Source organism: Artemia franciscana, chromosome 5 (assembly GCF_032884065.1).
Source record: "Artemia franciscana chromosome 5, ASM3288406v1, whole genome shotgun sequence".
Lineage (NCBI taxonomy): Eukaryota > Metazoa > Arthropoda > Branchiopoda > Anostraca > Artemiidae > Artemia > Artemia franciscana.
The window spans coordinates 1003524-1030243 of NC_088867.1; the positions used below are offsets into that span (position 1 = coordinate 1003524).

Consider the following 26720-nt stretch of genomic DNA (forward strand, 5'->3'; position numbering starts at 1 on the left):
TTATTGAAATATCACACTGAAATAATGAAAACAGTTATCACAGGCGAGGAACTTCATGGCTACCCGCTATTTGCAATCCACCAGATACCACAATAATTTTTTACGATAACCGGCATGGAAATAAATAAGGCATGTAAAGTGTAAATTTACAGAAAAAAAAAACAAGTGAAAAACAAAATACATAAATAGATTTTTTTACATTTTAATTACAATTAAATAACAATTAATTTAATTACAATTAAAATTCGAATTTATCCCTTTCACAACTTAGAAACTGTTTCCCTTAAATTGATTAGTAACACCTGCAAATATTTTCAAGACTCTGGAAGCTTAGAAAACTTTACTATAAAGCAAACTTTCTCCAACTAAACAGAAATAAAACTCGGCAATTCTTTATTTCCGCTTAATTCAATGCCTGCAATCAGCCCTCTGTTTGCTAGTCACGTAAAAGACCTTGCCCTTTTTTATCATCTGAAGACATGGCAACAGATAATAGAGAAAAGCGGCTTTCCTATGGACATGAAATTTCCTTTAAATAATATTCAATTTCCCAGCTCAAAGAGAAGCCTACCTGAATCTTGAATTGGAAAATCGACAGCTTTAAAAGTGATTTAAAGCACTAGGGCTAGCAAGAGCTACTTCGCATGTATGACACGTATGTTTTATGTCAACTTTCTTGAGCGAAGTCTTGTAAAAAATCACTTATACCAAGTTCAGCACCGAAGAGTGAATAAAGAGGAGAAAATAAAAATAACAGTAAATAGAAAATAGAAAAGGAAACTAAAAAAAAGATATAAAAGGAAAAAGAGAAGAGTAAATAAAAACGACATCTATACATTCGATGCAACGGCACATTTCGAGATTTGGAATAAGCTTTATGAAAAGCCACGTTTTATATCCAACACGGAGTTGGGCACAGGCTGTGTAGATACCGTTTTCGGTGGCCATGGTTGGGTCTTTCAGAACTGTTATTCTGGCACGTTCTAATTTTGAAAAATCCGTGGCTAATACGCTTGCAACCCGTAAGATGAAAACAATTAAAGTTTTGCTGGGTTGAAGATAGAAACCTGAGAACTATTTTCCGTAAAAACCTACCTAAAAGACACTTTAAACCCGGTGTCCGAATACGGGATTAAATATAATGGTTAGATAATTTTGGTCAATAGAAATGTTAGTCACGTATGAAGCTGTTGTTGTGTATAACTTTGAAATAAATTAAAAGGCATTAGTTTAGTGCAATTTAGTTTTATGCTCATACTATATACCTATGACTTATTTAATTTTATTTGTTTTTAAATCAAATAGTTTGTAGTAACAAACTATAAGTAAGGAGCAACCGGGCTCAACAGTAACCGAAACTTTAAAAAACCGAATTTTGATACCAATAGATATATCAAAAGAATTGCCTTATTATGCTAATTCCAAATATATTTAGTCTAGCCCATCAAAAGCTACGAGCCTGAGAAAATTTGTCTGATTTTCGAAAGAAAAGAAGAAAGATTCCCTAAAAGTCAATGAATTTTAAAGAAAATTATGCAATCATATTCAGCGTATCAAAGAACCCTGATGTAGAGGTTTCAAGCTCCTATCTGCAAAAATGGGAAATTTTGTAATTTTTGCCAGAAGAAAGATCACAGATGTGTTTGTTTTTTTCAGGGGTGACCGTATCGACCTAATGGACCTAGAACATCGGAACAGGGTTCATTCTAACGGAATCGAAAAGCCCTATTGCTCTTTTTAAGTGACCAAAAAATTGTAGGGAAACTAGGTCCCCTTCGACGACACATTTTTGCCAAAATCCTCCAATCAAAATTTTGAGATAGCTATTTTGTTCAGAATAGTTGAAAGGCGCAATAACTATGCCTTTGGAGATAACATGATCCCCCACAGCCCCTAGAGAAAGGTTTTTAAGCTATAAAATTTGCCTATTGTTCACGCATAGTATTGTTATTGGGAAGTATGTATAGCCTACATTTTTTGGGTGGGGAGGGGAGGACGAATTTTCTGCTGGGGGGATTTTGCACGAGGAAAATTTTCAATGGAGATGGAAGTTCCCAGGGGGTTAAGTTTTAAGGGGAAATTTTATACTCGGGTAGTTTTCCATAATTCCTGTTCAAAATTTCATTATATGTCTTGCTTTCTCTTTACCGATTCAATTTTATGCGTGGACCCATTAAGGGTCCAGGGTAAATTTTGAACAGGATTGAATTGTCCAGAATATATTTCCGTGGGGAGAGGTATTTTTCCGTGGAGGTAGAGCCATATATCCTGGCGTTATTTAAAAAAACGATCAGAAATTAAATAAAAAAAAGTTTTTTCAACTAAAAGTAAGGCGCGATATTAAAACTTAAAACGAATAGAAATTCTTACGTATATAAGGGATATCGCCCCCTCCTCAATACCTCGCTCTTTACGCTGAAATTAAAATTTGGCCAAATTCTTTAAAAACGCCTCCTAAAACACAAAGGTCGTTTAATTAGAACAATAAGTGACTTTTCATAGTGCCAAAAACTTTAGTGTGAAGAGCGAGGTGCCGAGGAGAGAGAAACACCCCTCATATATGTAATTCTGTCATAGCGACTGCTGAAATACAAGGTTCTATTCTTTGTCATAACTCTACTTTTTAAAACAATAGAAACTTTAGCGTAAAGAGCGGGGCGTTGAGGAGGTGGGAGCCCCTTTCATACAAGGATTAATTTTGGTTCGTTTTAAGTTTAATGTCACTCCTTACTTTAAGTTTAAAAAAAACTTGTTTTTTCATTTAAAACATTAAATAAAACAATGTGCTATATTGCTTTAATATTTTTTATTATATTGCTATCACAAAATTTTTTTTGTTTATCAATGTTTTTTCAAATATTGCTTATATTTTCGATTCAACTATCAAGTTATTAAAAAAAAACTATTTAGTCAGATTACGCAGAATCTTAAGTGACTTAAGGAACTGATCAATTTAATTTTGCTCGTTGTTCCATAAATTAAAATAAATAACACCCGAAAAAAGAAATTTCTTTTTTATTTTGTTCTAGGACATAATTTTGCATGTTTTGTATGTCTTTCGTTGTTTGCACTTAATTTCGAACGGGGTTTTCCTCATAATTCTTAATCTTCGATTTCTATCTATTGCCGTTTTTTGTTTTGTTTTTATTATTGTTATTTGTCATTCTTTTTCTCTCAGTTTTAGCTGCACAGCTGATTAACTTTTAATCAATTGATTTTGTCACCTATTAATTATGACACATGTGTAATTTTTAATGAATCCATTAATTTTATTACCTTGCAGCCTAGCTCTTACTGTGCAACTGTTTATTTTTTTACTCTAATTTATAATAAATTAAGGCACTACTACTAGCGACCTTGAATCATTATAAATCAAAATTTCATTTGGGACTTTGTTGTAAATTAAATCACCATCCAATCAACCGCCCATTCTCGCTTGCCAATTAAAAACCTAAAATTCAAAAGACCGTCAGTAATAACACTTTGCGAGTAGGAATTGAAATGAAAAAAAAAGATCCGCCATCTAGCCTAGTCTGCGACACATTTGGATCCTAGTTGTTTCTGCTTCGACCCTGCAGCAGCTGTGATCCCCTGGTCCTATATCACCAAACACCAATCTACTGTTCTTCTCACTGTAGCACTAGCATCGCTAGTGAAATTCGAACTTCGAATATTTCGAAGTCAAACAAAAGAGATCTAGATTAGCAGAAAAACTGAAACAAGTTCAGCAAAAACACTATTCTTGTAATAGCCTTTAACTAACATTTACTTCTGTCGACTCTCTACAAACTCTCTCTACAAATATTTAGAGTAAATCTCTACGAATATTTATCATCAAAACGGGTATGTAGTGCCACTGTTGCCAGGTACCACCTTCAAGCTTATTTTCCACCTCCAGTTCCAAGCTCATCTTCAGTTTTACTCTTTTTTTGTCTTTCATTTTTATTACCTAATTTATAATTACGATTATAACGACGACTTTGATGACGATTATTATATTATTTGTTACTATGACTTAGAGTAATATCTAACCTGTACAAGTCTTTGTGATATGTCATTTATATCTTACGACATCGACACATCATCATATGATTTAACAGAAGAAAATCAAAAATGGAAAACTTAACAAAAAAAGAAAGAAAGAAAGAGAACAGAAAGGGAAATGGGCCTACATTTATGAACTTATAGGGTAGTTGATCAAATTAACTTTTAATAATACACTGATGATGATCCAATTTAACCGACCGTCTTATAGGTAAATTTAAACCTCTAAAACATCACTTATGAAAATCACCTATGGTATATTGTTTTTTATGATATCCTGATTTAGACTTATGTTGCATGTATAATTTAGACTTATGGTATAATTTTAATAAATATTTGGCTATATTAAATGTCACACGACATATGTACTATGCAATGATAACTTTGCATGAATTGGGATATTTCTCTCTGACTGATTGTTGGGTTATACTGTTTTGTCTTAGGTGATGGGATAGATGAGTAAGGTCAAGCCCTTGTTCAATTCCTTGTTTATCTCAATTGCTAAAGTAGGGAAACAGTTTTTCATCAAAACCGAAAAATCTAAAAAAAAACCGGAAAAAAAACAAACAAGAAAGCTGGAAAAAAAATTCATTTGCTTATAGGGTAGTGAACACTGGAACAGCCCACCAGTAGTAGTAGTTAAATCAGCTAGTCTTACGTAATTTAAGGGCAAAAATTTTGAATGGACCATTCTTACAAAAATGAATTTGCTGCTTGGTTGGTGGTACGAATATGCAGTTTTTTCTCTTTTTTCCCATCCATTTCTATTCCTTTTTTCTCTTCCATATCATTTCCATATTTTGTCATATCATTTTTCCATACTTTTTATTTCATTTCTCGTCCATCTATTTTTTCTCGTCTTTTTCATTGTTCGATTAATTCAATATCGTACTAGTTTATTATATATTATATCAAATGTCAGTGCAAATATATTTTGTCGCTTAATTCTTTGTTAATTTAGTTTGCTAAATGTTATTTCAAATGGTAAATAATATTTTCACAATGCATGGTTGTAAAAGAGAAATAAACCTAATGGAAGTCAAACTGAAAAAAGTCAAGAGATGGAAAGAGAACCAATACAACAAAAGACCTAAAGAGCCTCAAAAAAGTTGATCTCATCAATCATATTTGTTGAATCAATATTTTCCCAGTAATTATATTAAGTAGTTTGTCCAAGAAATCCATCGAATCCAAAGCAATTTTTTAGTGAAAGCAACAATCCAGTTATTGTCTTTTTAGCCTTTTATAAAAGTGCCTAAAATTGATACGTGCATCAACAAAAACACGAAAGGTAGTTTTTCTCCGCTGGCAAAATTATAACTTGGGTATCGACTTTACAAATATTTCAGCGGCAAAAATGTTGTGAGTAAAAAAGCTGTTTTGGGCAGAAGACTTTCAAATATCAGTCACATTTTATTTGTACTGGTGAGAATCAGCAAAAATAGCGGAATAAACAACTCACAATGAAAATTTACAAATACCAAGAATTAGATAGCGTTAATTTAAGTCTAATAATTAAATTGCCTAAAATTATCGCACAGCTGAATCTCGGTGATAATAAAATCTTGTTTTGAATTGGCCTTAACTGTAACAATCGTCAAGTATATGAAACAAAAGAGAAATATTAAATAATTCAACAATAAGAAATTGATAAATATTGTTATTGTCTAATAAAAAACATGAGTCAAGTTGGATAAAGTATTGTTTTGAAAAAAAAAATCACACTCAATGTAAAATTTTTGCTTTGCATAATTAATTATTTTGTGAGTTACATCAGTGTATTAATTCTCATTTTCCTTTACTGTGTTTAGCGTCAAATTTTGAGTGAATTTTCTATTAATATACTAGTATATCTCTAACCAGTGTTTCCAAGTCAAAATTATGCTCGCCAAATGTAGCCAATCTGAGATACTTGTTTGATTCAAAATATCCAGCAGGTACTAATTTTAAAAGTAAAATAGTGTTTTAACCAAAACATTTCTAAGGTATTAATAACTACAATTTAATAGCTAATTTTAGCAGAAATATCCCAATCTAGAATAACGAGTTCCAATCTTATGATAGTTTTTTATGGCGACAAATATGGTTTCAACCATAAGCGAAAGTAGTCACAACAACCCAGTCTATACGAATGCAAACTTCACAAATTTGTTATATTTATTGGCAAAATTTGGCAAATTTGGGCAAAATTTTTTATATTGCAAAACGAAATAAAACTCGGATGTGCACAAATGCAACTGAACTAAAATTATTCTATTAAGATGCCATTGGAACCCGGCGTTATTACATTAAGCTGTCCAATGTATAGACGTAAGCAGTAGAGGGGGGACTCGGGCCACGCCTCCCAGAATCCTAATTTTTGTCAAATTTCATGTGGAATCCTTATTCAAATAATAAACAGAATTAGACTTTTAATATAGACCCCCAGCAGAAATAAAATTCTTGCATACGTGCATGACCCAATATGCAGGAATAAACTGCCAAAAACCTCCGCGGGCTGAAGATTTGAAAAAAAAGGTTTTTCCCAAATGTCACATTTTCCTAAAAATAAAACATCTGGGATTCAATAAGAAATATCTTCTTATATTTTCCTTTGCCAGTAAAAAATAAATCCCTTCTTCTCTATAATAAATCTTGAAAACCTGAGATGAACTCTGAAAGAATCTTATCTCAATTAATGATTGAAGAACTTTTAAACATAAATAATGAATATAAAGCATTGAACTATCCACTAAACAGACTAAATACAAAACGTTGTTAATTAACAGATGGTATTTTAAAACAAAGGCATTACACATAACAGACTGATCAAAAGACCTGGCGGAATTCATCTCTAAGTGAAAGGACCTAAATACAAGAATGAAATTCAGAATTATAAAACAAGGGTTGGCTTGACTTTCTATAGCGAGGGAATGTTTTAGGGAAGGATGATGCATTGCCAAAAATTGCACTTTTTGGCCATCCGTCTAGAGCCAAACGAAAATCAATTTGTCCCCAAAATGAATGGAAATAAGTCATTGGAAAGGATTTAAACGGAACTAGAACTTCATAGGAGGGATTAAAGAGTGAAGTTTTGAATGGAATAAAGGTGATGAAGGAGCGTTCGTGACTTTGCTGACCAGAAATTTGGTCCTGCAAGGAGTTGTTGCTGATATCAACACTAATAGTAGTAATATAGGCCAGTATTGTTCTTAGAGAAAAAGGAGTATTTTATAAGGGAAAAAATTAATCCCTCAAAGAAATGTTGAGGGTTTGAACTGATGATTGGAAATATTCTCCCCCCATGGGTCAGTTAAGATCTCATTACTGCAGACCACACCAATCTAACATATATATATTATTAAACAGAAGATATCTTGGACGATACCATGTCTCTGGTGTGATCTTGAGGGCATCGCCATTAGCAAGTATTAAGGATACCACGCTGAACACCAAAAATGTTTTGATTCACAAGCAAAATCAACTGAACTTGCAATTCTTGTCAAAAAGAGAAAAAAAAATGCGAGAAGGTCATTCAAACAAGGTTAGATCCATTTGTAAAAACCAAACAATTAAAGGTCAAACAAGCTAAGGTTAGTCAATTAAAATAGATAAAAAAAAAAACAAAAAATATATACATATGTGAGCCTCAACCAGTCAAAGATAAAAAAAGAAAAACAACTGTCGAAGATAAAGACCAGCAAAAATAAAAGAGCAAATGTGGTAAAATAATATAAACTGGGATTAAAACATTAATATTGGAAGCAAAAGACGGAAAACCTTCACAGAAAAGCTTAAACTTTCAGAGGCGATAGTAAAAACATTTTGGGTTAATATTATGTTTGTTAAAAAAATTATTTACCTCTTATCACTAAAATAAAAGTCATGTCATGAGAACATTAAATAAAAGAAAGTTTTTCAACTGAAAGTAAGGAGCAACATTAAAACTGAAAACGAAATTATTAGGTATATGAAAGGGGTTGCCTCCTCCCGAACACCTCACTCTTTACGCTAAAGTTCTTGGTACTTTTTAAAAAGCTTCCTATTGTTCTAATTAAACGACCCTTGTGTCTCAGGAGTCGTTCTTAAAGAATTGGAAAAAAATTCAAACTTTAGCGTAAAGAACGAGGCGTTGAGGAGGCAACCCCCTTCATATACGTAATAATTCCTGTTCGTTCTAAGTTTTAATTTTGCTCCTTACTTTCAGTTGAAAAAAACTTGTTTTTTAATTAATTTCTGATCCTTTTTTTAAATAATGTCTGGAAATCTTGACCCATCTCCACGCAGAAAAACCATTCCCTACATAAATATCCTTTAGGCAATTCAATCCCGGTGAAAATCAGCCCAGAAGAAATACCCTTAATAACTCCACGCGCAAAATTGAGACCCAAAAGAGAAAGCAAAAAATATAAAAAGAATTTTATATAGGAATTCTTACAAATTTCCCCAGTGTATAGTTTCCTCAGGCAAGATCATCCCCTAGAAACTTCCCTCCCCATAGGAAATTCTCCGTGGAAAAACTCCCATCAGAAAATCTTGATCGGAAAATTTTGGGAAAGTGGTGGCGGGGGAGGGGGCCTAGTTACCCTCCAATCTTTATAGTCACTTAAAAAGGCACTAAAACTTATAATTTTCTTTCGAATGAGCCGTCTAACGATATTCTAGGACCACTTGGTCGATACGATGGCCAATGGGGAAAAAACAAACAAACACGCATCCGTAATCTTTCTTCTGACAAAAAATACAAAATCCCCCATTTTTTCAGATAGGAGCTTGAAACCTCTATACTATGATTTCCTGATACGTTGAATCTGACGGTGTGATTTTCATTAAGATTCTCTGACTTTTGGGGGGTGTTTTCCCCTTTTTTCTCAAATCAGGTAATTGTTCTCAGGCTCATAGTTCATAGTTCATATATCACATAGTTCATATATATATATATATATATATATATATATATATATATATATATATATATATATATATATATATATATATATATATATATATATATATATATATATATATATATATTGGTGTCAAAATCCCGTTTTTTAGAGTTCCTGTTACTAATAAGCCGCGTCGCTCCTTACTCACAGTTCGTTACCACGAAGTGTTTGATAATAATCTAAGACAAACAATTCATTCCTCCACATCTAAAGGCGCATTGATCCAAGATCAATAAATAGAAAACAAACACCTTGGTGTTCGATTGTGAAAATTCTGAGCAAGAAAAGAGAGGAGAAAAAAGAAAAAAATATTTTGAGAAAGAGAAGGGAATGAAGAAAAGCAGAAGATTCTAGGTACATGCAACGCTTCAAAGTGGAAGATTGAATTTGTAGAGGCGCCAATAAAATAAGAGACGGAAAAGCAGAAGAATACTCTAAGAAATAAAAAGCAACAGAGGAAAAGAAGATTGTAAGGACTTAAAAGGTTTTGACGTAGAAGCTTTAGCTGCTAAAATCTCCAAAAAAGGAGGGAAAAGAAAAAAAAAGTTATTTCTTAGGAAAAAAAATAGGAAAAACAAAAGGAAATTCTGAGCACTTACGACATTTTGACATAGAAGCTTTTATTTATAGAGGCTGCAATAGAAGAAGAGACAGAAAAAAACAGAAGAATGTTCTAAAAAACAAGAATCAAAAAAGAAAAGGAGATTCTAAGCACTTACGATGTTTTGACGTAAAAGCTCAAGCTTGTCAAAGCTCCAAAAAAGGAGGGGACAAAAAGATATTTCAACAAAAAGAAGACTAAGTAAAATAATTCTGAGCTGATCCATACTTGGCCATCCAAAATCAGCTTTCTCGCTATGTCCGATCTCTCTGCAAGGATAATTCCCTGCATTGGGCGATGGTGCCATAATCTTCTTCTTCTTATAAGTTATCTTTCTAGTTTAGTTATATTTTCTCTTGTTATTTATGTATTGTGTAGGATAAGTGTTTAGTTTTTTGGTCGTTTTGTTAATTTCGTTTGCTTTTTCTTTTCTCCATAGGGTTATCTTTGTAGGTTAATAATAAATGATAAACTTGATGAATGCGAAACATGAGCGACGATCTATGCTGTGTTTGTAAATATTTCTAGTTATCGATCCAGCTTTACTTCGTCTGTTCTACTCATCTTTTAGTGTATTTTATTATACTGCTTTTCTTTGTTATATTAGCTTTGTTGTGCTTGTCATTGTTGAGTTACGTGTACTTTTGTTTTTACTTTGTTTATTAATTCTTTCTCTGTACTCCACTGTTTATACTTTTGTATGTTTGTGGGTAATAAATATTATTATTGTTATAATTATTATTATTATTAAGACGTTTTGACGTAGAAGATCTAGCTTGTAAAAGTTCCAAAAAAGGAGGGAAAGGAAAAAAAAGTTATTTCTTAGAGGAAAAAGAGGAAAAATAAAAAGGAAATTCTGAGTACTTACGACGTTTTGACGTAGAAGTTCCAATTTGTCACACTTCAATTTTTGAATTTCTCGCAGCAGTGTCATCTGTTCTTTTGTTACCTCTTCATACTTTAGTGTTACATCATTGCACATCTTGCAGGATTCTGACATAACTAGAGAAGGGTCATGAAATGGCAGTGATTCATTACCTTAAAAGTAAAAAAAAGGCAAAAGTAGAATACCCGGCACTCAAATTGGTGGTTTTTTTGAACAAACAGAAGATAGTTTGCTTTCTCGATAAGCTACTCAAAGCAAGACCCCCTTTTCTGTTCTTTGCTTAGTATTATTGTTATTTGTGAAATAATGTTATTTTATTTTACTTATTTTAGAAAGGATGAATTTCCGAGAGAGTTAATCTCACTTCAAGCACCTGGGGCTTAACTAAAGAGAATCTATTTATATAGGTATTACATGACAAGATACTTTTTTCAATTTGAAGGTGCAAGAGAATGAGAAGTGAGAAAGCGGATAGAGAAAGAGAGACAGAAGGGGGAGAGGGACAGGAATAGAACGAAGACATAAATCAAAAGACATATAGGGGGGGGGGGATGAAGAGAGGGAGAGAGAGAGAGACATACAGAGTAGTGTTATACAAATTTACACGGGGAACTCTGGTTTTTCTTGAAAAGAATTATGATCAAAACAATTTAATTTGGTGAATTAAGTTTGATTTTAATTGCTTCCAATAGAATAATTTGATAGTCTTCTGACAAGACCTAGCATAATACTACCGTTAAGAACAACTCATGTCAGCAAAAATTGTCGGGGTAACATAGCCAGAGGAGCCATTTGGACCAAATCTTGGGGTGGGCATGAACTCCATCTTGCCCCCCCCCCCGAATCACTTCGTGTCGCGTAATCATCTAGGAAATGGGCATTTGACAGAACTCAAGAATTTTATTATGTTTCTAACCTACTTTCAAAGTTTACAATGATTAATAGCAAATAGCATAATTACCCCAAGGGTCGTCAAGTAATTATGCTCTTTGGTTAATAGGCGTGCAGTAATTTCAAATCAATTGGACAGAATGGATTATGTTGGACATAATGGATTATTATGGCCGACAAAGGGCCCTTTGTGGTAGAAGCTTGGGCCCCCCTGGAAAATCTGTGGTGGGCATTTGCCCACCCCTGACCCCCCCCAAATGGCACCTCTGAACATAGCCGCGCAAAGACGTTTCATTTCAGAAAGTAAATAAGTCCTTCTTGAAAAAATTCTCGCGTTGCTGGATGCGTCCTTGAACTTTGCTAAGAAATTAGTGGCTACGTTTTGCGTCGCCCAGTAAATTCTTGTCAATTCATCCACTTTTCGTTAAATCAGAAAATCAATAGTTATTTCTGCCGTAGAAAACTAAATGTTAAAATAAAATTAATGACCTCCGAGACTTTTGAATTCCAGGCAATAATTTAATTTTTCTTCGTTCATGATGGTCTTTCAGTTGGATGTACTACACCTTTAACAAATTTTAATACTGGTACATAACCGTCAATAAATTGTTAGTTTTACCCAGTCTTTCGTTGGGGTATGCAATCATTCTTTGTAGGATTTACATATTGTTAAACAAATTAAATAGTTTTTCTACGACGAAAGTATAACAGTTCAAAATAGGGATGACAGGGATGAAACCTTTTAATCAATAGTGAACAGATATAAATTTTTTAACTGGATCATCAGTTTCTGATTATGAACACTGTATATGTGATCGAAATATCCAGTTAAAAAATTTATATCTGTTCACTGTCGATTAAAAGGCTTCATTCCTATTTCGTCATGGAAAGGCAGTGTGGTCTTCGAAGTTATCTATGGTTTTTCTGATGAAATATCTGATGTTTCAAAATAGCTATAAAACTTTCTCATATTTAATACTTAGGAAGAATATTTAAATTTCATGCTAGGTTTCCAAACAAGATTCTACCTCAATTTCCCAAAGCTACTTGGCAAAAATAATAGGAAGAAAATGAATTGGGTGAAACAAAGGGTCCTTTGAGGTTTGAAATACAATACGAGTCAGGAAGTAACCCTAAGAGATTAACTGAAGTAAAATCAACAGAGGTGACAAACTCATTTTAGCGTTCCCTTGTACACATTTAAAAATGTTCTAAAAGAAATAATGAATATCCCCTTTAAATAGCAAGATTTTAACATAACTTTCCAAAAAAATGAAAAACGCCCATTTATAACTCAAAAAGATTAAATATAGAATGATAAATTTCAAACGGGTAAAAACTACCAAGAATGGAAAAAATGAACCCTAAAATAATCAGAAATTACAGTGAATAATGGCATCAAACCTAAAAGGAACAAGAATACCAATATAAGTGTCGTGTTCAAGCTACCCAAAAGGCTGTCATTTAACCTTTACAGAAAACTCAATAGATAGTTTAATTAAAAGTTCTGTATTACCTAATTGTTTTTTTTTGTTTTTTTTTGAAATTCGATTTTTTTTCAACCATCAGCGCAAAATCGCTAGAATAAAATTTTACAGTATACAACTATTAATAACAAAAACCCTTTTTCACTGTATGCGGTTTGGTAAATAAAAAATACATTTGGGTCACATAAATCTTAACTTAAATAATAAATATAAAGATAACTGATAATAAATAAATAACTGAGAAAACGAGGGAAACAAACCCTAAAAAAAAGATAAATTACAGTGACGCCAAACTAAAAAAAAGAAGAAAATATAAGCGTGGTATTCTTGTCCTTGAATCCCCTTAAATGGCTGTCATTCAAGCTTTACTGAAAACGCAATAGAAACTTTAAATAGAAAGTTTTGTACAGACAAAATATTTTCTGTTCCTTAAAACAATTGAATATCATGAATGAAAACATAACACTGCATGTTAGACTAAGAAAACGACGTTGACTGTTATAATTACAAATATGTCAAAAAGAAATCCCACTAAGTTGAACAGTATTTAGTTTTCTTTGAATGGTACAACAATAGCAGAAAAACTGTTATAAAATTGACTGATCAATCAAAAGGCTGATCATTCCCCTATCAAATACAATACATTGGCCTCCTCGAATGCGAAAAACAGATATAAAATCAGTTAATGAATCATTCTTACTTTCTAACTAAAGTTTGAGAAAAGTTTGAGTTACAACAGAAAAAAAAGAGAAATTACCATTTGATAATTCTATGTAAATAAGTTTGTTTGACTCCAATGGTTCATTTTTTTTTATTAGCCAACGTATTTTCATATTAGTCAATTATGTAACTATCTATTTCTGGAGAGCCTTTGAAAGTCTGATTGATTTTAAAAACATATTAATCTAAGTGATTGTAGTGACTTTCGGGTCTTTTATGACGAGTTAAAGTGTATTGTGACATTACATTTTCCTGAAAAATGTCATAGAAAAACAGGAATGGGAAATTACAGACAGCAAAACCGTTATTTCGGTCAAGATTAGTTTTGAATGTGAATAATCGATATGGTCGACATTTGCCACAAGTATATAAACCAAATCCGATATAACTTGGGCTTCTTTTCACTATTTTTGGAGTTCTGTAACTTACAAGTTCTGTAAACCGAAAAATCGGCGTTTTTGTCATAGAGAGCCAAAGTGTAGAAGGATTTATAGCGGTTCCCACTTTGAACTTTCAATTTGCCCCTTATACTCTGATGAGAGTGATGATCTGAGGATTTATAGCGGTTCCCACTTTGAACTTTCAATTTGCCCCTTATACTCTGATGAGAGGGTTGTCAGCACCCCATTAAAGTTTCTGCTGCGAAACATCTTATGATGGAATAATATTACTTAATCCATAATTTTGATTTTATCGATTTGGAATCATCAAGATAAATGAGAAATCTTGTGATTACTATGCGAAAGTCATCTACAATTCGAAAATTCAACTTAGACTTAAAGCCTAGGGTTATTGTAACCTTGATATTGATAGGTCAAATGCAGATAGAGCGGCTTATATCCCTCCTGTCAAACATTTTGCCTTCAAGAATGATTGGCAGCCCCAAAATTGAGACGGCCACTAGATTCTCATGCAAATAAATTTTGTTTACCAAGCAGGTTTTCCTTAGTCACGACTGGATATCCACTGGGTTTTATTCCACCATCCTAACTAAACTACTAAATTCTAAACATTTTTGTAAATTTACAACTAATGCAAAAGTTACAGTATTTAACTGAATAATGATTTGGAACATATCCTTTTAAGTTGCCTGTTTTTCTGTTGCTAAAACGGCTGGATTATTCACATTCTAAATCTTAAATTGTGGTTGTCTCACTTTATTAAGAATTAAATTTTGTTGTAATATTTAAAATCGTGTGCTTTGCATCCATTAAAACTAAGATATTCAAACTGAAAAAATTATTCGGATATACTACTACTACTAAAAACTCACCGCAGCACGAAGCCGCCAGGGGCCTACACAGCTACGCACGCTCCTCCTCCATCCAAGTATAATCAAAGCCTCCCTTTTACACCCTCCCAGGAAGTTCCCATTTCCTTTAAATCTTTCCTTATGACATCCTCCCACCCCAATCGCAGCCGAACTGCTTTGTGCTAAGCCTTAGATGGTTGGCCAAAAAAAATCATTTCTAGAATGTAATATCTTAAAAAAAAAGAAGAAAAATTGCAATCCTTTGGACAAGTCTTGTGGGGAGGAGAAATCCTCTTTTATTCCCTACCTTGCATGCTATTCTGAAACTGTAATTCTAGAAAATAGATAATATTGGCTTTTAGAGGGCCATTGTCGTTTGTCAATGAAAATTATCTATCCTAGGGTACTAACCACTATCTTCATTATTATTCATCAGGGAAAAGCAATTACTAGTTGTTCCAAGTTGGAAATTAGGATTCCCTCTTCCAAGTGCAATGTCGACGTCAAAGCTTGTCTCTGATATTGAGTCTGAATCTGAAGTCTTCGTCCTAAAATTAAAGTTTTTTAAAATTTAAATTAATAAAATTAAATTTAATTATGTCTAAATATATTTTAATATGTGATAATTTTAACAAAATTAAATAAGCTAAATAAATTGGACCAGTTTAGAAAATTTTGCATGACACGATTAACCCTTGGCTCTTCTGCTGTAATAAAACGATCCTTTTTTCACCTCCCTTCGCCCACCTGATCCTTCTACCCCATCAATAATTGGATCAAGCCTTCAGCCCTCAAGGGTAAAGGTCTTCATTACCTCGCTCTACTCACTTCACTCACTAAGGTAAAAGAATCGGGCCTTCGACTTTGCATACATCAAGCCAAAGCCTTGTGACCCTTGCAGCTTTAGCCTCATGCTATTTCCCTTCAATTGCTTCCCTCGATACAGTCAGCATCTCTGACTTATGGCCTTCGAATATATATTTTATTTGGAAAAGTGGAAAATCCTATCCATACTGAAAACCAAACAAGATATAGAAAACAGATGGAACGAATCAATAGTGCGCACTGAGTTTGACAATGTAGGTTAAGAATATCAGTTTGTCAAAAATTGTAACATAACATATTTTGAAATATCACAGCGAACCTACTGTGTTGTATCCTAACCCTACTGATAGATTAAATTCAGCTGAAAGCACTGAGAAGGTTATGTGCTGTTATAACAGTACGTATCTTTATGCTAAACAACAAACGCACAACTTATAACATAACAGCTTCATTCTAGCATGTTATAGAAAAACAACTAAGCTAAGAAAAAAAAAGACAAACTGGTTCGATAGTCCCAAAAGTTTGGTTAGGCTTTTTTCAAAGAGGCGGGGGGAGGGGGGAAGTGTTGAAGTAATGGTCCCTTATGGTCTGAGGCCCGACCCCGTCTGGTGAGTCTCCGCCCACGACAATAAGTACTATAATCCCTTTTAGCAATGAAAAAAGGGACAAAACCACACAGCACATAGTATTTCTAATTACTAAGTTGTTGAAACTTGTGACTATCTTTATGTAACAATTTTGTCAAAATAGCCCTGAGTACAACGGCTGATTCACTAGATTTCTTGTTTCGTCACATCAAGGTCCAAGTTACCTAACTAAGTATTTGACATGCCGTTTTGCTGCAGTCCTACGATTTTACTATTTCAACGTGAAAAGATGATTTGGCTACCATTGGACAGTTTCATGTCACATGTTAAATAGTTTATTATATAAGTTGACATAGTCAAAATATTAATGCTGGACCAAATTCCAAAGTATATATATATATATATATATATATATATATATATATATATATATATATATATATATATATATATATATTGGAAGGTACAGTGATGATAGTGGTCAAATATGGCTCTGAAGTATGGGCGTTCCAAAAAGTGGATTAAGATTAATAAAAGTTTTCCAGAGAAATTGCCTACGGATTGTTTTAGGTACCCGGCTGACTGATCGCATTTCAAACAGTAGGCTGCACGAAAAGTGCGGTTCAACCCCGCCTTCTAGGGCAGTAATGAAATAAAGGTTGAGATGGTTAGGGCACGTTCAGCGGATGAAGGATGACAAATTGCTAAAGATTATCCTTTTCGGCCAGCCGTTTAGGGCTAAACGGAAAGCAGGTCACCCTCGTCTGAAACGGGAGGATGTCATAAAGAAAGACTTTAAGAAAATGGGAACTTCTTGGGAGGGTGTAAAGAGGGAAGCTCTGAATTAATTGGAATGAGAAGGAGCGTGCGTAGCTGTGTTGGCTTCAGGCGGCTTGTTGCTGCGGTTAGTTGTTAGTAGTAGTAGTAGTAGTAATAGTATATATATATATATATATATATATATATATATATATATATATATATATTTTATATATATATATATATATATATATATATATATATATATATATATATATATATATATATATATATATATATATATATATATATATATATATATATATATATATATATATATATATAAACATATATAATGTATGATATTGAGATTGTTTAGCCAATGTGCTTGACTTCAGTACCATTGATCGATTAGTGCAATTCGTTTTTTCCTATTTTATTCAATTCTCAAGTTATACATATACTTCTAAAACTAATGCTACTACTACTAACAACTCGCCGCAGCACCAAGCCACCAGAGGCCAACACATCTACGCACGCTCCTTCTCTATCCCAATCTATTCAAAGCCTCCCTCTTTACATCCTCCTAGAAATTTCTAATTTTTTAAATCTTTCTTTATGACATCCTCCCACACTAGACCTTTCTTTCATTATAGCCATAGAAAGCGGGACTGAACCAAACTTTTTGGACAATCTGTCATCCTTCATTCGCAGAACGTGCCCTAGCCATCTCAACCTTTCCTTCATTATAGCCCAAGAAAGCGGGATTGGACCCCATTTTTCGTACAGCCTGCTGTTTAAAATACGGTCATTTAACCGGGTACCCAGAACAACCCATGTGAAATTTCTCTGGAAAACATCTAGTGAATGTTCATCCGCTTTTCGGAGCGTCTATGCTTCAGAGCCATATCTGACCACTGTCGTCATTGTACCTTCCAATATTCTAACCTTAGTTTGCAGAATTATCTTCCTAGTCTTCCAAATTTTGTTTTAACTGCGAAAAATTACCCTGAGCCTTGGCTATTCTACTTTTAATATCTTCACTACTCCCACCGTCTTTACTAATACTACTACCAAGGTAAGTGAAGCTGCCCACCTGATCGATCTTTTCGTTACATAACGTCTTTACGTTACCCAACATTACCCAATCTTCTCTTATTCCTAGCCTTAGTGAATGAGTCTTCTTAACATTAATTTTCGAATCTATTCTAGCATCCTGAACTCGCAAAACCTCTAGAAGTTAATACATTTTGTTCACACTTTCTTCTATGATGCTCGAATCATCAGCATAATCTAAGTCCAGAAGAGTTTTCCTCTCCATTTGATTCCATGGCTTCCCATTGCCTTTCCTGTGCTCCTTAAAACAAAGTCCATCAAAATTCAAAGTCCCTGTTTAAATCCTGATTTAATTCAAAACTACCTGCGAACATCATTTCCTACCTTAGCTGCAGCAGTGTTATTCTCGTACATAACACTAATCACTTTAATGTATTTTTCTGGTATAATATACAAGGATAAGACCTATGCTGAAGCTCTTCTATCAACAGATTCGAACTCTTACTCATAAACTATAAAACTGTGGAACAAAGGTGTTTGGCAACTCAGGCACTTCTCAATTATTAACGTAAGAGTGAAAATTTGGTCGACACATCCTCTACCTTTTTCTAAAACCACACTGTTATTCCCTTAAAACTTTGTCTACAGCATGTCTCAGTCTAAAAAGCATCATACTACTAAGTAATTTGCTACCTACAGAGACCAAACTAATGCCTCGCCACTCACTATTATCACCTTTCTTATACAGTGGTTTAATTAAGGTTTTCCTCAAATATTTAGATACTTCCTCTTTTCAGCAATCACATTCATAATCTTCAGTAACTTATTTCTAACCTCAGAGCCACTATATTTAAGAAACTCATTTACCACACTATCAGCAGGCTGAGCCTTATTATTTTTTTAATCCTTTTACTACTGTCCCTAATTCTTCCTCACAAAACAAGTCTTCCTTTAAATTCGAGGCATCACAAACCTTTTTATTTTCCTCTATATCTTTGCCTGCAACTGTATCTCAGCTTAGCACATTCTCAAAATGTTCCGCCCATCTCTCTTTAACTCTTTCTTTATCACTAATTGTGGCCTCATTCCTATCTTTAACTGGGAAAAGTCCAGATTGACTACTCTGTCTTAATTTATTAACATGCCAGTACAATATTTTACTATTATGCCGTCTAGCTGCATCATTCGGATTCTTGGCAATTTCGTCCATGGCCCCCACTTCACACCTCCTCACTTCGTATTTTAATGATTTCTCCATTTTCTTTACATTTCTTTTGTTTTCACATGATTTATCATGTGATGTAGATAGTTCTTGTACCAACACCTTCTTCTCTCAGTTAAACATAAAGGTTTTTCACCAATATTCCTAGCTGAAGTCTTAACTTTCTTTCCTAAGACACCATCAGCAACTTCAGATATTGTTCTTTTTAAATCATTCCAAGCACCTTCCACATTTTCAATTAAACACTTAAGTTTAGTATTCAACAGTTCCTGGAAAGTTTCACTCCAACATCATAACTTCCCGGGAGATGGTTATTCTCCCGAAATTTCAGCTTTAAATTAACCCTAGACACTACTAGATGGTAACCTTTACTTCTAACATCAACAACAGCACTCCTATATTCTCTAGTATCTTATATTGATCCTGCCAGTCTACGTTTTACTATAACATAATCAATAGGGTTTGCTGTCTTACCATCACGTGAATACCATGTCAACTTATTGGCCATTTTATGACCAAACATCGTATTGGTTATAACTAAAGTGTTATTTCTACAAAATTGCAAAAGTTTGTAGCCATTAGTATTTTCTTTTCCTATGCCAAATTTACCTAGGCTAGAATATCACTTGTACCTATTTCTACCCACCCGAGCGTTAAAATCTCCAAGTAAAAACATTGTATTTTTACAGCCTGAACAAGATTAGCAGCCTACTTATTCATCATGAACCCTACTCCCTGTCTATGTACCCCATCGTTCCTGCCTTGGTAAACAAATTCTATATCACCTAATTTCATGCTTCCTACCCCTGGGATATTAGTTTCTGAAACTCCTAATAAGTCAAGTTCGAATAATCTGACTTCGTCACTCAAAATGTCAATACGATAGTCATTTTTTAACGTTGTAACATTCCAAGTTCCAATTTTCATGTTCTTTGAATCATTGAAATTATTTTGGCCTCAAGAAAAGCAATGATCCCAGATACCAGTGCAGGACGGGGATCATAATATCTTCTCAAGTCTACACTGAAGCACTTGTGCCGACTTAGAACCGGACAGCAAGACGTCCCTCGACCTCCAGCATAAATGGAGGCTTTGTGCAATCCTGGGCCCATCTTGGTCACAGCATGGTTCTCAGCACTTGGCGACGCTCTTCTATCAACGAGTCGATATCCTGCACGGACAGTCCCAAGTATACTACCTCCGACTCATTATATATTCATGCCTACAAATATTACATGCCTACGGGGAGATTTTGAGCCCGAAAACGCCTGTCAAAACAGACCAAGCCCAAAAGAACTATATAAGAATCAGAATCCCGTGCGAATGCTGTATCGTTTACTAGGTTATAATTTCCTTCAGTGGCGCTACTCCTCAAGTTGGAATAGAGTTGACTGCAAGGTCCCCAGTCTTATAGGCACCCCGAAAGGGTCAAGCAGCCCTTTGCAGAGGTCATTATATCAAAATTTGTTATATCAACCAGAGATCACTGTTCAAAATTTCGATACATTTCAATGTGATTCTCGCTATCGTTTGTTCCCTGCCATTTTCTTTAGCTGTTGCGATTCTCACTTTAACCAGTTTCCAAATCACATTTATCAGTGCTTCATTTTCATCAGTCAACCACTTAAACATTTTAAATGACCTTAAATTAGAATTAGTACCTTTCTAAAATTACCATTTTTGTTATTGGACTTTTGACTTTTCTTCCGTCTTGTCTTCTGTCATTATTAAAAACGTAACGCCGAACCTTTGTTTTTTAACAGAGGCTGATGCAGTATCAGGCTCCTGGCTAACGTCCTTATAAAAGCTGATGCTGCTATTTACAGCTATTTCATTGCTAGGAGCTTTTACAAAATGCTGAACTTTTGCCCGGGTTTTTCTTTTGCCATTACGAAATAAATATCGCAGAAACTTTTTTTTTTTAATAAAGGCACGGTAAGCATTGATGACCTTATCATGCCAAAATCCCAATCATCGTAACCATCATTTTCAATTTTGGCACGTTTTAACCCTTTTCTAAGAAAAAGCCTAGGTAATATGATATTTTATAGTATTAAGAGCACTAATTGGGAATAGCAATCAACTGGGGATTGGGAATTGGGGGGAGGGAATGACTTTCTTCCTGGATTGTTTTGTCATCCCCTCTATATTTTGAAAAGTACCTTTTCTTTGGTGTTTTCATTAACAAAATTGAAAAAACAACTAAATTACACACCCCCCACCTCGTAGATTACGAAAATACATATTTTTTGTATCATCATTAAAAAACATTAAAAAAACTTGCCCCTCCGTCTATATTCTAGTGAATTAATGTCCCTAGAGAGTACTCTGGTGCTGCACAAGCAGCGCATACAGCTTCACGTAGCAGATTATAGATATAACACGAAAATAAAAACAAGACTATCGCAATTTCATAGTCCCTTTTAACAATTAAGAAAGGGAAAAACTGTTGCTCCGCAATCCCTCGGCAAAAGACATTTTATTTCCGCCACGTGAGGAAAGCTTATATCAAAAATCCCCAATCAGTTTCCCATTTCTTAGAAATCAGTTAATGTTTGAGCTCTAAGGAAATGGAAAGCTACATGTCTTTCTAAAAGCTGGAACGATGTTCTTATGAAAGACACGTTTGCGTAAAATATGGGACAAGAAAAAAACCTTTTTTGGTTCATTTAACTCTTTTCCTTTTCAATGACTTAAGTGCCTTTGGAAGCTACTCAAGGAAAGGAATTACTTTAAAGCTTTCATTTCTTGTTGGAATTTTAAATAATTGGCTTTCTTGGATAGATAGGAATCTTAAGACCGTCAACATTGGTATCAATCCTTGCTGAAGAATTATGCGATCCCTTTTTAGACAACTCTGAACGAATAAAGCAAGCTTTACCTCTCACATACACTATCTGTCTTTACTCTAATTAAATAAAAATAAAACTGTTTTTTTTACTGAAACTAAAGAGCGACATTAAAACTTAAAACGAACAGAAATTACTCCGTATATGAAAGGGGCTGTTCCCTCCTCAACACCCCGCTCCTTACGCTAAAGTTTGACTCTTTCTCTCAACTCTACTTTTTAAAACAGTAAAACAGTTTTAGTCGGGTATCAATGTTAAAGTTTAGCTTTTGCAAAACTATTACTTAGAAAATGAATATTGTCCCTGAAAGAAATGGTCCCATTAATATTTTTAAGAAGGGGCCTGAAATACCGAAATCATTTTTCAGGAAGTGATGTTTATATTCTTAGGAGAGAGTTTTCTAGAAAACGATAACTCCAGGTAAATACCCTGCTCTTTTTTCTACCTTTCCGTAGATAAGCGTGTGATATGATAGAAAAAACAAAACAAAAAGGGCATTGCAAAAAAAAATAAATAAATCAACATCTTAGCAGCCAGGCGTCTGCAACCGGGTGGATATTCATATAAACTTTTTAATAGTTCTAAAAAAAATTAACTATTTCAGGACTTTTGATCGATATCACTTTAGCCCTGCTCGGCTCATAATTTCTCTTTTTCTGCACGAAATGGGAGAAAAGGACACTTTTTTTAGGGTAGGTTGTAGGCTGTACTTAGTTTTACTAAAGTTTTACACTGATTTTAATTTTACTGATTAAATTTTAGAAACTCCGACATTACCGACATGCTCGACAGACTATCACTTACCAAGAAAGTTGGTCTTTGCTCTCTTTCATTCGAAGAACGTTTTCTTTAAGACTTTCAGAGCTGTTACATTGGACTTTTTGATCTCTTGGAAGGGAATTTCTACTCAGGTCCTAAAGAAATAACATAAATTATAGTTAATAAATTTACTATAAATGCAATTGAATAAGATAATATCTTAGACATTATTATGTATATACATATAAGATATTATATAATATTAAATGGACTGGACGCAAGGATTCTGCGATAATTGATGAGTTCATAAGAGTCGTATCCTTAAAACGTAAAAATGACCTCTGTGCCCATATACCTGGCAACGAAACCTCTCTAACTATTCAAAATACGATCTGAGATATAACATGAACACATGGGTTTTGCGGTTACTGGACAGTTAAATAAGTCTCTGTTCAAGTCTTCATGATCACGACAGTTGCTTTTGTGCCAAATAGTCTTTGCGCCCACATGACAGCCTGACAGCGAAGCCCCTCTCCGACTATTTAAACGGCTACCTAAGCATAAACTGAAACATAAACTGCACATAATGACTATGTGGGTACAGAAGGAGTTAAAGCGGCCACCGTGAGAGTAGTATTTATTAAACGTGAAAGTGGCCTTAGTGCCCACATGCCTGGCGATGAAGCCAAAAATTGATATCAAGAGGTTTTTCTGCAAATAAATTAACTTGGCAATTTAAAAAATTTAGTTTTCATTATAACGAACTTTTAAATAAATATCAAAAGAATTATCTAGAAATACTTAAAGAAATTTTCAACTAATTTCGGAGGTTCGAGAAATGTTGTTGCAGCGCCATTTATTTTGAATTGTGTTTCTAATTGAGCGGATTTTTTTTAAAATTAGCCACATTTATAAGATGATTTCTATAATTGTTTAGTTCATTCAGGTTTTTTGTAATGTGTTAATATTTGTGATTTGGTAAAGTTTATTATATTTAGTTTACCTATTGTTGCTAAAAAGAGGGATATATTAACAGGATAAGCTTGTTTTGGTGTTACTTGGTTGTTTTACATTTGCTGTTTTTTTTTCTTTCATAGGCATGTATTTTGGGGGTGATACCTGACACGGGGATGCCATCGATATTCTGTGGTAGCCACAACACTTGGCTGGGTAGAGAATTTAAAGTGGCGAAACCCCATAATGGCCAGTGTATTCTCCTGATGAGCCCTTGTGTTGGGTTGTTGCCTCTGAATTATTTGTCTTTATTGTTTTTTCTATTGTTTGGTAAATGACGACTTATACTTATTGACGACATGACTGCCTGTCCATGGATTATTCTTTATGGTTGATTGTGTCTGGCTATGCTGTTTGACCTATGTGATTGTATGGATGAGTAGGGTTAAGGCCTCATTCAAGTGCTGGTCTATATTAATCACTAATTTAGAAAAACAGTCTTCCTTTTCTCCTTCTGTCTCTCTTTTTTTCTTTTTTTTTGTGTCATATATATATATATATATATATATATATATATATATATATATATATATATATATATATATATATATATATATATACATATATGTATATATATATTTATATATATATACATATATATTAAATTTTTCTTCCATACCTACTTATTACAATGTATGAGAAAGCGAAAGAATTGCACGATACGCAAGATGAAATCACCAGGAGGTTAGAAAGCTTTTCGAGTTTCTTGTCATTCACTCTTTATTATTGAGACGTTTTACTTGGATGTCTTACTGATGCTAAAAGTTCATGTAATCTATTATAGAGAAGCCAATTTGAAAATTTCTTCTACGAAAATTCCCAACCACCATCGGAACTACCAAAATCTAAAACGAGGAACCAAAAGAATTACCCCCAAAGCAGGATGAAATCCCACCATTTTTTGAAGTTATAATGTTTCTTAAGTTAATTGTCATATTCCATTTCATATCACTGAGATATCCTTATATATTTTGACGCTTTACTAATGCTGCAAGTTAATTTTGCTTATTTTACAAAAGCCCATTTGAAAAACAAATTTTCCGAAAATAAGGAAATCGGAGACGAAGAAATCCCATTATTTTGGGAAAACATACCTGAAGAAGCTCTATTGCGGAGAAAGCTTAGTTTCCATATAATTTCAGTACTAATAAAAAAAATCATTGGAACTCTCATGAGTGTTTGCATTTCCACAAGGAAAAGAAAAGTGTTATAGCCTGAGCAGGTGAGATTCCCAAATATTGAAGTAAAATAGGGTAATTGGATTATGGGGGGGGGGGAATAACAGAAATGGAATTGAACTTAAAGTATAGAAATAAAGAATTAAACATAGAAAATAGTAGAATTAAAAAATGTAGAAATGAGAAATGAAGAAAAATCAGTAAAAAAAATGCTGATACAATTTTTCCAATACAAAAAATTCAAAAACTTAAATGGGATTTTAGTTGAACTGAGTATCATTGAATTAAATTTAGTCTTTTTTGAAGAACTGCAGTCGCATTATTGAATTACAATGTTTGTAGCCTAATATTACATTCAAATAATAGGATACAACGAATTATGATTCTTCTTAAAGATTTACGTGAATTTCAAAGACATTCAAGATTTTTTGGAAAGGTCTGTTCTTGACTTTTTCCAATAGATTCACTTACCCTGATTGGATTAGGTTGAAAAGAGCCAGCGAAAAGTTGTCTTATCAAACATACCACATCTAAAGATAAAGTTTCCGAAATTCAAAAGGATCAAAATTAAAAGGAAGACCAAAATAATAGAAGACCAAAATTCACAATAATGCAAAATTTGGTGATCATTGGAGCAAATTAAAGATTGGAGCAAAAGACTAAATAATGGTAGCCCAAATTCACAAAAAAGCGAAATTTGGTCTCCCATTTAAAAAATTTTTGTTGGCTTACAAACACAAAAAACATGACGCTTTAAAAAAAATTGCTTAGTTAAATTCTTAATTAATCCTCCCTCACTTTTTCTACCCAAATTCATTGGCTTTTGTTCTACTTTTGCTCAAAAAGTACGCAAAAAAAATATAAAAAAAAATGAAGGGACGCTGAAACCATCTGAGGTGGAAATGAAGCTGCAATTAGGGTTATTTCCTTTATTATATAATAATAATAAAGCCTTTTCAATTTTTGTTTTCGTATTCAATTTTGAATCATTATTTTCAAAGCAGTGAAAAAGCTAAATATCCTAAAAAAAAGTTACTCTTTTGAGGGTAAAAAAAAAATGACATATTAAAACTGGGAAACGGTTAAATACAAAATATAAACCATATACGTAGAAATAATTTTTTTTAGTATAGTGTACTTCAAATATTAGCGTATTAAAAGTTGACTGCTCAGCTTAAGTTTTTTTTTATTAAAAAACAGTAGTACTCACGGCATGAATGATAAGCAAATTCTGGGTCTCAAGTGTACTGCTCTATGACAAAAAGTCTTTCCTTAACTTGTAATTCTAGTCTTCTAGCCTTTTCAACTTAATTTACGCTATGACTGTCTTTCTGCTAGTTACATTGATTCCAGATCTGGGAGAATTTTTTAATCTTAAAAGCATTAAGTCTAGAGCAAGCTTTCCTCACACTACCGACAAGATTCCCCTCAATAGGGGTATTCGGAATATCTCTAACGTTTTTCACAGCATCCTACACTAGACGTAGTAAAGTCAAGGCATTTTCCTGAAAATTATCTACTCATTAATCTTTTTCGAAAAACAACATTCTCAACAGAGGCGTTAGCGTGACTCAAAACTAGAATATTCTAGGTTATCAATTAATATCAAACTACTTAAAACCGTAGTCATTTTTGGACCGATTAGAATAGATCTTTAGGACC

At 33.5% G+C, this 26720-nt stretch overlaps 1 protein-coding gene across 8 annotated transcripts in view; it reads right to left on the reverse strand.

Annotated features, from left to right (window-relative positions):
* LOC136026848 (rap1 GTPase-activating protein 1-like) overlaps positions 1-26720 on the reverse strand; it is a 235706-nt gene that overhangs the window by 13459 nt on the left and 195527 nt on the right. For 7 of the 8 annotated variants that reach the window (XM_065703561.1, XM_065703560.1, XM_065703563.1 and 4 more), the window contains 3 exons: positions 22912-23021; positions 15221-15357; positions 10442-10611 (listed from right to left, as the gene is read on the reverse strand). In XM_065703561.1, the coding sequence (XP_065559633.1) occupies positions 10442-10611; positions 15221-15357; positions 22912-23021 (417 nt within the window). The remainder of the gene's footprint in view (positions 1-10441; positions 10612-15220; positions 15358-22911; positions 23022-26720) is intronic. The other variant, XM_065703562.1, reaches the window with a different exon arrangement.